At 41.4% G+C, this 13,405-nt stretch overlaps 1 protein-coding gene across 6 annotated transcripts in view; it reads left to right on the top strand.

Moving 5' to 3' along the window:
* The first annotated feature begins 281 nt into the window (after window positions 1–281).
* Window positions 282–13,405, top strand: part of FYB1 (FYN binding protein 1) — a 76,319-nt gene continuing 63,195 nt past the window's right edge. For 5 of the 6 annotated variants that reach the window (XM_061616879.1, XM_061616907.1, XM_061616899.1 and 2 more), the window contains exon 1: window positions 282–308. In XM_061616879.1, coding sequence (XP_061472863.1) covers window positions 297–308 — 12 coding nt within the window. In that variant the 5' untranslated portion in view covers window positions 282–296. Of the gene's footprint in view, window positions 309–3,532; window positions 3,617–13,405 lie in introns of those variants that run through there. The other variant, XM_061616889.1, reaches the window with a different exon arrangement.

The raw sequence follows: 13,405 nt of genomic DNA, 5'->3' as shown, positions 1-13,405 counted from the left end.
CATGATCTGTGGGTGGGTAGGAGGCGACAAGGGAGGAGGTGGAGAGTGAGACGGGGTGGAGTGGAGAAAACAATTTTAAAAAATGGAGTGGAGGGGAAAAGGAGACAGAGGGCAAGAACATGGATAAAGGAGGAGAATGAGGCAGAAGCAGAATGGAGATAAAGAACTGTGGAGGTGAAAGATGACAACGTGTCTGTGTGTGTGTTTGCACTTGGCACATAAAGTGGCCTCCACCACCCTCTCTGGCTACTGTGCTGCATTTGCAGTACTTTAACTTTTTTGCATCTCAGGGGAAAATGTTTGCTTGGGTGAGTGTCCCTTAGTTGGTGGCAGGGCAGGGTCCGGGAGGTGGTTGAGTGAGAGAGATTATGCTGGCTGGCTGAGGGGGGGGAGGGGGGTTGCACTTGGATTGACATGCAAAGATCTGAGTAGTGGCCTCTGCCTCCCTCCCCACCTCCCTTACCAGTGGAGAGACCACCATTGCTATCTTATGGATAAAAAGTATTATTCTACTACCTCTGTATGTGTGTGTTTATTTTTAATGTTGTTTTAGGCTACTTAGATGTACAGCAGCCAAGGCCAGCCCCTTGTAGATTTTTTTTAAAAAAGTAACTGAAATGTAACTGTAGTGATTACTTTTGAGAAAAAGTAAAGTAATCAGTTACTTTCAGAGCCATTGTAATTGTAACTGTAATTACTAATTTTTGGGCCATGTAACTGTAATTTATTACTTTTTAAAAGTAATCTTCCAAGCTCTGTTTGGTGCCCAGATGGGAATATGCTACAGAGTCAACAGTACTCAAATCATACAGTTTATTGAAGAAACACAAAAGATTCTGGAATTAGCCCTTTTCAAGCATTCCAGGAATGTGCAAATAGGTTAGTAGGAGTCCCTCCCGTGGTGATGTTAGGAAATCTTTTATTTCCTAGGCCCCAAGAGTTGTCAAGAGTTGTCAAGAAATATTACATTATGGTCAGAGCTAGTGCCACAATGAATCATGGAACTTAGGGAAGATAGGGAACACGACTCTAACTTTCGTTTCTCCTCCCGTGGGAAACAACATCCAGAGGCGCCTGTAAGGCTGTAACATCCTGGACAAAGAGATAAAATGTATCCCTTTTGATTGTTGCTATTTCTCTCTGTCTTATGTTCCTACACACATTTTGCACGTTATAGCAAAGTCAGCATAAAGCGAGAAGCATTCTCATAATATCTTACTAGAAGATTATCCATAAGATTTACGTCACACTACTGAGTGAAAATAACTTTCATAGGCACTTAGTAACATCTTTATCTCTTTGGGTGTCAATCTGATCTTTTTCCTCGCCTTTTCTTACTTCTAATCTCTTAATAAGTTTCCTTTGATTGACAAGTATATGAACTTTATCAATCTCTCTCTTTGCAGAAATGTAACAAGGATAAAAAGTTGTGCTTGCTTATCTTTGTAAGTCTGTAATACTGTATTCCCTTTGTTATGATTTTAATATTATACTTTGTTTTGCTTATGAATCTTATATAAGCGTGTTGTCAATTAATAAACATTGCTCTCTGCCCTGACAGACTCCTGTCTCTGCAGTTCAGAGATCCCTTCTTGATCAAGCAAGTTTTGTGTGTGTCTATTGTATGTTTTGGTATCTGGCTGGACCACTAACAGGTAAATTGAATTGCTAAAGCTTGCACTCCTATTTAGGGCTGAGGGGTGTGTTAGCTCGCCCTTCCTGAGAAGGGGGCTTAGATTTGAACCCTACAGTGATGCAGTTCACTCCCCAGGATGATTTGCTTTAATACGAGGGGGATACCTTACTGGTGCATACTCACGAGATAACTGCCCCAATACTATCATGAGTACAAATAATGAAGAATGTTTCAGGGTTTTTATAGGGTGTAATGTTATGGACACTTTCCTGGGAGGAAAGCCACATTGGGTGCAATGGGAGTCTCACTTCTGAGTTGCACCCAGAGATTACTGGACGAAAATATGTTTTTAACTGTTAACTGCATTTAGAATGTTTAACTGTAACTGTTTTAGCATGTTTTTAACTGTTTTTTAGAATGCTGTTTGTTGTTGTTAAATTGTTTTATGTGTTTGTCACCTTGGGCTCCCTTGGGAAGAAGTTTGGTATATATTCAATAAATAAATAATGCTGCTGTGTAGGGTTGCATTGTTGAGTTGCTCTGTGGTTTTATTCTTATTAGGAACATAAGAAACTGTCAAAGTTCATGACAGACCATGGATCCACCTAGTTCAGTATTATGTCTAAAATGAGTGGCAGCAGGTCTCTACAGTTTCTGATGGGACTGCCTGCCAGGGATTGAATATGGAACCTTTTGCATGAAAAGTATGCACGGTGCCACTGAGCAGTGGCTTTTATTTTTATTTTAAGCTACCTTGACAGTGTGTTAGAAAGGGAAGGCATCATTGCTGGAGATTAAATATGTATAAAATTAAAATGCAAAAAGCTTTAAATATTCAACATAAAATAAATGTTTTGTTTAATGCCGCTTATCAGATGTTTCTAAAATAGTAAACAAAAAAACTGAATATTACAAGCAAAACACAACAAGGTCATGCACAACATAGGCAATTGTTTTCTCTCTCCATTCATATTGTGAGGTGGTGGTCCTCTTTCATGAAGTTGAGTCAGAAGGCATTGACACATTACCATCATCATATAAATGCAAACCAGGATATCTTCTTGATCATTCCATAGTGCAGGACATGGAATAATGGGTTCAAGTTCCAGGAAGCCAGATTTTAGCAGAATCTCGGGAAAAACTTCCTAACAGTTAGAGCAGTACAACAATGGAACCAATTACCTAGGGAGGTGGTGGGCTCTCCAACACTGGAGGCATTCAAGAGGCACCTGAACAGCCACCTGTCGGGTAGGCTTTAAGTTGGATTCCTGCACTGAGAGGGGGGTTGACTTGATGGCCTTATAGGCCCCTTCCAACTTTACTATCCTGTTCTATTCCAACTTTACTATTCTATTATTCTATACCAAAGCATCATTCCAAAATGACTCCTGCCCTGTGGGAGGACGAATACTTTCCATATCCATGTTTATAAAAGATATAAATGAAAGCCAAACAGAATCAAATGTATCAGGATCAGCTAATTCCCTCAACAGTCTATTATTATGTGTCAGTTTTTGCCAGCTTGGCTTTGCCAGCTTGGCAGTGATAGCTCAGAGGCTCTTTTCTAACACCTGAACATCTTCATTCTGGCTGCTATCAAGAGGAAAATTAATAAATTGACTATTGCAATTCCTAGAAAATCAAAAGAAATATATATGAAAAAGTGTGTATTAATATAGTGCGTTATTTCTGGATATTTTACAGTCATTCATGTACAAATTTCCCAGTTCACCTCCTAGCCTCCCAGTACTATAGGGTGTTTTCAGGTTATTGCTACAAGCTCTGTTAGATGCTGGATCATAATACAGTATGCAAAACATGGATTGCACTGTTAGGTTTTTCCTACGAAGGGTGAATTTTAAAAAAAACCCACCACTTCCTATTTTGAAAGTACCAGGAAAAGGACAAAGAAAATGTTCCTCTTCTAACACTACATTCTTGAGCAGGCTTGCAAGCACACAGAGAATTTCATCAGCCATGGTAAGTGCGGAGTATTATCCTCATTTTCATTAGCTTCACAGAATTTGTTTAAAAACTAAGATGACAGAACAGCCTCTACAGTTTTACAAACTGTTCATGAGTTACTAGCTTTCTGGAAGCGAGACAGAAGCAAATCCCTACAGAACAGCACTTCTGTATTTGTGGAGGTGTGAAAAAAAAACACCCAGCTGTGTGGTGTAGTAAGAAACTATATAAATATTTTTTGCAAGGCCAGGCAATCAGGCTGCCAACACTTGTGAACCACCGAGTCAAATGCTATCCACCAGTCAAATACTGTCACCTTCTAGGTGCTTGACCTAGAGAAAGGCCATGGCTCAATGGTAGACCACCTGCTTTGCATGCAAGAAGGCCCAGAGAGAGACCCTCGTCTGAAATCCTGGAGAGCGGCTGCCATTCAGTGTGGACAATACTGAGCTATATGGAACCATGATCAGACTTGGTATAAGGCAGTTTTCTATGTTCCTATGACAACACTGTGTTTGTTTTTTATTTGCAGTTCTAAGTATGCTGCGCAAACATGTTTCTTGAGACCCTGGTGGTCCACCATACATAGCTGGTGGGCTGGACTGGGCTCAACAGATCACAAGCTGTAGACAGAACCAAGTCACAGAACCCAGGTTGGGATCCCCTGATCTATGTGATGGTCCTTTGGATATATTTAAAGATACATGTACTGATCCAGCAATGATGTACTTAATGTTGCTTTTTGAGATCTTTTTTTCCTGCACTATTTTCAGGGTTATCTTTAATCCTGCTCCAAGCCAATTTCAGCCTGGATTCCTAGAGTTCAGTTAGTTCTCTACTGGGGTGGAATTAGTACTTGCTAGTGTCCAACAGGTCCTAGATCAGTTCTGAAGATAGCTTGCAAGGCCTTGTACAGCCTGGAGAGGCCTGCAGGGTTTTCAGCCTCTGGTTATGTGAATATTGTTAATGCGTTAGAATGCAGAAGTGAAATGGCATGTGTGTTCTAAGTAAAGTGGGTTTTATATTTGGATTGTGGGTGAATTTAAAGAAAAGCCTTGTGTGTGAAAATGCCTGTGGCAAAAAAAAATGGCAGCGGGGTGGGGAGGGAGACACACACACAGAGAGAAATGTTTTTAACTCTTATCAGTGTCCACCATAGTCTGTGGTTAACAGGGCATAATAGAAAATGGCAAACTGCCAAACCCTGAATCAGCATATTGTAAAAATGATTGCAGCAAGGGCATGCATCTTGCTCACGGCCAAAATAGACTTTATATTGGAGATGCATGAACAGTCTCCTAATGGTTATTTTTGAAGCAGTCTGCTTTTTAAAAAGGCTGCAATCATGAGCAAAGAATGTCAGGAGCAGAGACCACTTAACCCTTTCTGCCATTTCGTTATAGGTGCCCCCCTCCCACAGCTGCTTGGGGGAGAGAGACAGTATCTCCATGCCTTTTCTTCTAAATTCTGCAGGTTGAAGAGGGAGGTTTTCAGCAGACAGTATGAGGGGACAAGCTCAAGCATTCCTCAGAGGGCTACAATTCCCTGAGTTCCCAGGGAAGAAGGATCGATTGTTTCACCACTTTGGGAATTGTAGTTCTGTGAGGGGGTCACCTAGCAACTCTCAGCACTCTTAACAAACTATAGTTCCCAGGAATGTTTGGGGTGCAGCCGGGTAGCCATGACTGTTTAAAGTGATATGAAATTGCTTTAAATGTATAGTGCAGATGGGGCCTTAAGACACTACATAATTTTTATTTCTTGAACCAATGCACAAACTGAAACACATCTATCCTTCAAAATTAGCACTTCTCAAATTTCTCCAGTGCAGTTCTTCAACCAAATAATACATACAAAAATTCATATATTAGGGAAGATGTGCATTAAAACATCTATATTAGTGAAAACAACATACAAAAATACATTATATTAGGGGAAATTGCTTGCATAAAATGTGTATATTAGTCAAAACTGCACACAAAATGTGTTTATCAGGAGAAATTCGAACTAAAATGCTGACAAATTTTCATGAGAATTTTTTTTTAATTACCAATTTTCTGTGGAAATGCAGAGAACTGGATTTAAGACTGAAAAAATGAGAAACTGAAATTGACAGATTCTCCCATCCCCACTTACTAGTGGCAATGGGTGAATGTGCCTGCTTCCAGTCTATGTCACTTCCACATTTTTACCCATAATTCCATTCTGTACCCTTTTCCCATTAACTGCAACTTTTAAAGCAGAAATCCTCTAAAAATATTATTTAAATATATATTTTAAAAACATATTTAACTGAGCATTTTCACTTAAGATACTATTTAAATATGAACTCTCCCTCAAAATATGTGATTAAATATTTACTTTCTGTCAAAATACACATTTAAAGGCAATTGTTTTTATATTGTTTTGAATTTTAAAATTGTGTTTTAAATTGTTTTTAAAATATGTTTTTAAATTGTGTATTTGTTTTAATGTTTTTGATTGCTGTAAACCGCCCAGAGAGCTTCAGCTATGGGGCGGTATACAAGTGCAATAAATAAATAAATAAATAATTCATTTGGTACATTTAAACTGCAAAAAATTGTATCACAGTATTCAGAGAAATGCAAAACCTGGTGGTTCTGATTTGCACCTTAATCTGAGAGGTGAGGATGAGGTCATCTCATTTCCTGTAGGAATTCACAGAGATAAAAGTCCTCATGCACCCCTGTGAGCCACTAAATATCAAACATCAGAGGTCAAGCTTTCATATCACATCAGAAATTTTTCCTTTCAATGGGATGGGGATTTTTTATGCTTCTTCAACTTTAAAGCAGAAAGATTTACAACTAAAACCAAACGGAACAACAAAACAATAAATTACAAATGGCAGTACAACTGCACATTGATTGTTCTGCATCACTGGGTAGAATGGATGCACAAAACATTCAGCTCAATGGGTTGTATCCAACTAAGTTATACTCAAAATTAATAACCTTCATTTCAATCATGTCCATTAATTTCAATGGGTTTATTCAGAGTATTATTTTATTTATTTATTTATTGCATTTATATACCGCCCCATAGCCAAAGCTCTCTGGGCAGTTTACAACAATTAAAAACATTAAAAACAAGTATACAAATTTAAACCATTAAAACCCATAAAAACTGATGAGCAAGTAAAAAACACATATTATTCAAATGTTAAAATACCTGGGAGGAGGGGAAAGTCTTGACCTGATGTCATAATTTGGGGGCCACCACTGAGAAGGCCTTCTCCCTTGTTGCCAGACTCCCAGCTTCCCTCAGAGTAGGCACCTGGAGGACCTTGGATGCTGAGCGTAGTGTACGGGTAGATTCGTGTCCGGAGAGGCATTCCATCAGGCATTGTGGTCCCAAGCCATGTAAGGCTTTATAGGTTAAAACCAGCACCTTGAATCGGGCTCAGAAACATACAGGCAGCCAATGCAAGCTATGCAATGAGTAGGAATAATATTGCATACAAATGTTGCAAGCCAATGTGATATTGTGGTTAGAATGTCAGACTAAGTCCTGGGAGACCAGGATTCAAATCCCCGTTCACCATGAAGCTCACTGGATGATGTTGGGCCAGTCACTATCCCTCAGCCTACCTTACCTCACAGGGTTGTTTGTGAGGATAAAACAGAGAGGGAGGATCGTATCTATATATGCTCCCTTGAGTTCCTGGGAGGAAATGTGGGATATAGCCGTAGTACATAAAACAAATAAATTAAAAAATGTAGACCATTGAAGGTGAAGATTTGACAGAAACACAGGGAGAGAACAAAGGGGAAATATTAGATGCTAGCAGCCTCGTACCCAGTGCTTGGGAATTGTAAGAAACAAAAAAAAAGTGCAGTTCAAAATCTGTGGTTTAAATCAGTCTAATTTTGAAAGATTAAGGCAGTGAGCACACTAGTCGCCACAGCAAAGTGTGTCCATTGGCCACACCTGGAGGGGGAATGGACTGATTTGCTGATCAGTTATGAAATCTCTTTGAGTGAATTTAAAAAAAAGTACTCAAGCTGATCCCACAAGATTTTACAGTAAAAAGGGGAGGGGTTTGACTAGCATCATGTGCCCCCCTTTTTTTTTTTAGAAAAGAGAGGTGGAGATCTACTGGAACCAGCAGAACAGTGAGTGTGTCTCTACCCCGTGTCTGCCATTCTGATTCAAAATATCATCCCACTGTATCCAAACAGAGACAAAAACCTGCTCCTTGATCTCAGGAACCATCATGCAAAATTTGGTTGCAATAAAAGGTGTCCAAATGTATAGCAAACAGCCAAATTTCCAAAATATACAGCAGATAATCTCCATCAGAGGGTCTAGGAGACCTTCAGCTCATCCCAATTAGTACAAGGAAGTATGTTTATAGTACTGGGGAACCTTTGCTTTCCCAGATGGGAAATTGATCTATACAAAGAATAGGAACCATGTGTCTAGGCAAAAGGAGTGGTCCACCCCCCAATTTAGCCTCATGAACCTGGCAAGAGCTTTTTCATTCACATAGAACCCCACACTTGCGGCATGCATTCTTTTTGAGTCAGAGCCTTGTGTTTCATCCATTTGCTTGCCCAAGCTACATTAGCTACTAGAGAGAAATTTTAAAAATAGCTCTTTGTGCAGGGTTGGGTATGATCTGATTCACATGCAACAAAACCAGCTTTCAATCAATTTCATTTAGACAGTGTATGTGGCTAGTAGGTATTTCCAAAAAGCTCATGCCATAGGACAGGTGTGGGGAACATTTGGCCTTCCTGATGTTGCTGAACTACAACTCCCATCAGCTCCAGCAAGCACAGCTAATGACCAGGGATGACAGGAGTTGTAGTTCAGCAACATCTGGAAGGCCAAAGGTTCCTGACACCTGCCCTATAATATACAATATAAAATGCCTGAGTTATTAGTACATACAGTTAAATAAATTGATTCCAGGGACTACATCCGAGCTGGAGAACCTGTGAATTCCCAAATGCTGCTGGACTCAAACTCCCATCATTGCTAGCCATGATGCTGGCTGAGGTTAATGGGAGCTAAAGTCTTAACAACATCCAGAGGGCCACAGCTTTCCTATCCTGCCCGGACAGCATCTTTTTCTAAGTCCATTTCCCTTGTATTAGGATATGAGAGACTTTTTGGATAGGATAACTTGTGAAGCTCCTGTAAGGTTGAGGAAATTGTGATGTCCATACGATTGTGTGTGTGTGTGCGCGCGCGCACGTGTGTGTATCTGTGTGTACAGGCACAATCATTCATTGCTCAACAGTATGTTTTTTTTTTTGCAGGGGGGAGTCAGGATTCTACTGAAACATCCTAAGATGTGATCCATTTTGGGAAGGGGAGGGGAAGTCATTTTAAGTATTGCCTTGTTTGTCAGAATGTCTACAGCTGGTCCTCTATGGTTTGGTTCTCAATAACTGTGCTGTGCCTATTTCTCAAGTTCAGTTGTGGAGGTCTGCATGATCCTGCAAATGATTAATTTAAATCTGCTTTGCATTTGTTCAGGGCAGGAAGTGGATTAGTTAGGTGCATTCATGATAATAGACAAATGAGTCAGACATACACATGTACAAGTGTTTTACATATGCAAACTTAAGGTGGAAAAGAAGGTAGAGCCTTCTTGTTCTGCTGGGACAAATGGACTTAATAACAACTGGAGGGCACTGGAGATGATAGCACTTAATATCTATGTAGCAATTCTTTTCCTGAGTGATGAAAACAATTCACAGGCATAATCTCAGGAATTGTTACAAATGTTCACCAGCACTATTTCCCCCTGGATTATAGATGGGGAACTGAGGCTAAGAGCATCATAGGTTGTCTAAGGTCACCTGGTGAATTTATGGCTGAAGACAGATTTGAACGGGATATTTCATAAACACCTACAATATGTACATTAGCTCATCCTGTATAAGGCTTTCTGCTTAATATTATCCTGAATTTCTTTTACATCTTGAATCGGCCTTGGTTGCCCTGATGGATGACCTTTATTGGGAGAAGGACAGGGGGAGTGCAACCCTGTTATTCTTACTTGATCTCTCTGCAGCTTTTGATACCATTGACCATGGTATCCTTCTGGGCCGACTTGGAGATATGGGTATTGGAGGAACTGTTTTACAGTGGTTCTGATCCTATCTCCAAGGTCGCTCTCAAAGAATAGCATTGGGTGACTGTCTTTTGGCCCCCTGGCAGTTGTGCTGTGGGGTGCCACAGGGTACCATCTTGTCCCCCATGCTGTTTAACATCTATATGAAGCCCTTGGAAGCAGTCATCAGGAGATTTGGGGCGAGGTGTCAGCAGTATGCTGACAATACCCAGCTCTATGTCTCCATAACATCTGTAGTGGGAGAGGCCGTGCAAGCTCTGGACCGCTGCCTGGACTCGGTAGTGGGCTGGATGAGGGCCAATAAACTGAGTTTGAATCCTAGCAAGATGGAGGTGCTGTGGGTTGGTGGTTCCCGAGTTCAGATAATTGTTCAGTTGCCTGCTTTGGATGGGGTCGTACTCCCTCTGAAAGAGCAGGTCTGTCGTCTGGGGGTGCTCCTGGATCCATCTTTGTTGCTAGAGGCCCAGGTAACTTCCGTGACTAGGAGTGCCTTTTACCAGCTTCGGCTGATAAGACAGCTGTGGCCATTTCTGGACCGGGATAGCCTGACCACTGTTGTCCATGCACTGGTAACCTCCAGGCTGGATTACTGTAATGCGCTCTATGTGGGGCTGCCCTTGAGGTTGGTCCAGAAGCTGCAGCTGGTGCAAAATGCAGCGTCGAGACTGCTCTCTGGGGCAGGGAGGTTTGTTCTGCACAATATAGGAGTCGGACCTTCAGTGTGGTAGCACCTACCCTGTGGAATTCCCTCCCCTTAAATATTAGGCAGGCGCCATCTCTGCTATCTTTTCGGCGCCTTTTGAAGACTTTCAACAAGCCTCTTAAGTTGAGACTTATCCCAGTCTGTGTCTGTGTTAGAATTGCTTGTAATATGTTTTCTTTAATAATATGTTTTTAGCCCCTTTTTTAAAAAGATGTTTTTAAAGCTTTAAAAAAAAATGTTTTTAACGTTGTTTTGTTTTAATGTATTTTAAGGTCTTTTTATTATGTTTTAAAGTGTTTTAGCATTTCCGTTTGCCACCCTAGGCTCCTGCTGGGAGAAAGGGCGGGATATAAATCAAATAATAAATAAATATAGCTAAATAAAAGGTGGTTAAAAAAGAAAGTGCTTATATCTCATTAGTACTTGCTATCCAGCTATCTTTATTTAGCAGGAACAAGCCCAATTTTCTGGGAGCTCTTTCTGATAAATCATAGCTCCAGGGTTTGCCTTTGGTGGAGGATGCTTTGTTAACCTTTTGTTAGTGCAAGTGATGAAGTGTGGTGCAAAGTGTCAGACATAGAGATGTGAAGGTCTGGGAAAATAGGGGGAGTGTGTTTTTTTAGATCCCTCCCTCCAATTTTCCCAATTTAAACGATGGAATTCACTCCCACAAGAAGTAGTGATGGCCACCAACTTGGATAGCTTTAAAAGACAATTAGACATGGAGAAATGAGGCTCAGTGGCTACTAGCCACAATGGCTATGTTCTACCTCCACTGTCAGAGGCCGGATGCCTCTGGATACAAGTTTCTAGGAACTACAAGTCAGGAGAGTGCCGTTGCGCTCAAGTCCTGCTTGTGGGCTTTCCACTGGGGCATTTGGCTGGCCACTGTGAGAACAGGATACTGGTCGAGATGGGCCTTTAGCATGATCCAGCAGGGCTTTTCTCGTGCTGTTATCCTTTCCTTCATCAGGGTACACAGGTTTAAAGAAGTCCCAAGGAAGGAGGAGAGGAAGTTGCTCCAACGGTTCTCTCAGGCCATTCAGGACCCCTTCAGGAGCTGATGGTTAAGTGCTCCCTGGTCTGGGAATCCTCGCTTCTGCCTTCCTTCAGGGGACACAGGCCTTATGTAGCCCCAGGGAAGGTGTGGATGGGGGGCTGCCCCAACAGTTGTTTCATGACGAGCAGACATGGTTGCAAAAGCAGATGTGCTGCAGCCAAGCGTTATCAGATTGTGTCTGAAAGCTACCAGGGAGTGGGCTTCGGATGGCCCCCTTGAAAGAACGGAGGCCAGAATCACACATTTGCAGGGTCCTTGACAAGGTTTAGCCCCAGAGCTTTGGCTAGTGTAAATCAATGTAGCTGTAGTAATGCCGGCCAGACAGCTGCATGGCTTGTGTAATTGTTGGCACACAACACGCACTGAATATTTTTGCATGTTCTCCTTCTGTGACAGAGGCTGAGAAGAAAAGAGAGAGAAGTTCAGCAGTGTTAGCTAATCCTCCACCTTCCTCTTTCCTTGCCCTTCCTTCCCTCTTCTTCACGTCAGCTGACGAGGGGACTCAGCGGTGTGAAAAGCCTTCATTTGATACGGAGGGACAAAGGAAAGTTTCAGTGTGGCAACAGATACTTCAACAGCTTCACATTCTCTGGCGCACGGAATAATCTAGTGTAGCCAGCCTGGTGCCCTCCAGCTGTGTTGGATTACAACTCCCATCAGCCCCAGGCAGCACTGGCTGGGGCTGATGGGAGTTGTAGTCCAATACTGCTGGAGGGTACCAGGTAGATGAAGGTTGATCTAGTGATTCCGAGGTGCTCTAACAAGAAAATGTTGCCTTGTCCTTTAATCAACAGCACCATAATAATGGATCCTGATGATGACCTTCATGGGGTGAAGGACGCGACCCTGTTATTCTTACTTGATCTCTCAGTGGCTTTTGATACCATCGTGTCCCCAGTGCTGTTTAACATCTATATGAAGCCATTGGGAGCGGTCATCAGGAGATTCGGAGCGAGGTGTCAGCAGTACGCTGATAATACCCAGCTCTATTTCTCTGTAACTTCTGAATTGGGAGAGGCTGCGCAAGCCCTGGAACAGTGCCTGGGCTTGGTGGCTGGATGATGGCCAATAAACCAAGTCTGAATCCTAGCAAGATGGAGGCACTGTGAGTTGGTGGTTCCTCAGTTCAGATAATTGGTCAGTTGCCTGCTTTTCTAGATCATGTCTTCTCATTATTTGTCCAAAGTATGATAACCTCAGTTTCATCATTTTAGCTTCTAATGACAGTTGTGGTTTAATTTGTTCTGACACGCAATTATTTGTCTTTTTCGCAGTCCATGGTATCTGCAAAGCTCTCCTCCAACACCACGTTTCAAATGAGTTGATTTTTCTCTTATCTGCTTTTTTCATTGTCCAACTTTCACATCCATACATAGAGATTGGGAATACCATAGTCTGAATGATCCTGACTTTAAATAAATAAATAAGATTATAGTCTTCTCTCTTCCAAATAAAATCAAACATGTGCTGGAAAGGCTACACTGAACTTCCCGTTTCTCAAGGAAGTGGGAGTGGGAAATAGTACAGTTTTACTTTAAAAATGTCCAAATTAGTTGCAGGTTGCAGACTTCAAATATTAACTACTTAATGTGCCTCTGTAGGGCCAAAACACATGCTAACTAGATCAATGATGATTATTTATTAATGTATATACCGCTTACATGCCAAATTCTAAGCAGTTTACAACTATAAATAAAATTATAACATACATACATACTTAAAATACACAATTACAATTCAGTGAGAACATTATAACATCCTGAATTAAAATATACAATAAAACAAACCAGTTAAAACGCATGATATGCATGCAGCTAACATAGTTGTTTTCTCTTTAACAATAGCAGCTATGGGGAGGGGGAAGCAGGATTGGCCCATGGCATGTGGGGAGGTGGACTAATCTTCCCCCCCAATGCTGTGGTCTTGCCAGAA

The sequence above is a fragment of the Rhineura floridana genome, chromosome 1, assembly GCF_030035675.1.
Source record: "Rhineura floridana isolate rRhiFlo1 chromosome 1, rRhiFlo1.hap2, whole genome shotgun sequence".
In the NCBI taxonomy this organism is placed as follows: Eukaryota; Metazoa; Chordata; class Lepidosauria; order Squamata; family Rhineuridae; genus Rhineura; species Rhineura floridana.
The sequence above is the reverse complement of the archived record's forward strand: the minus strand, read 5'-3'. Positions and strand labels throughout refer to the sequence as shown.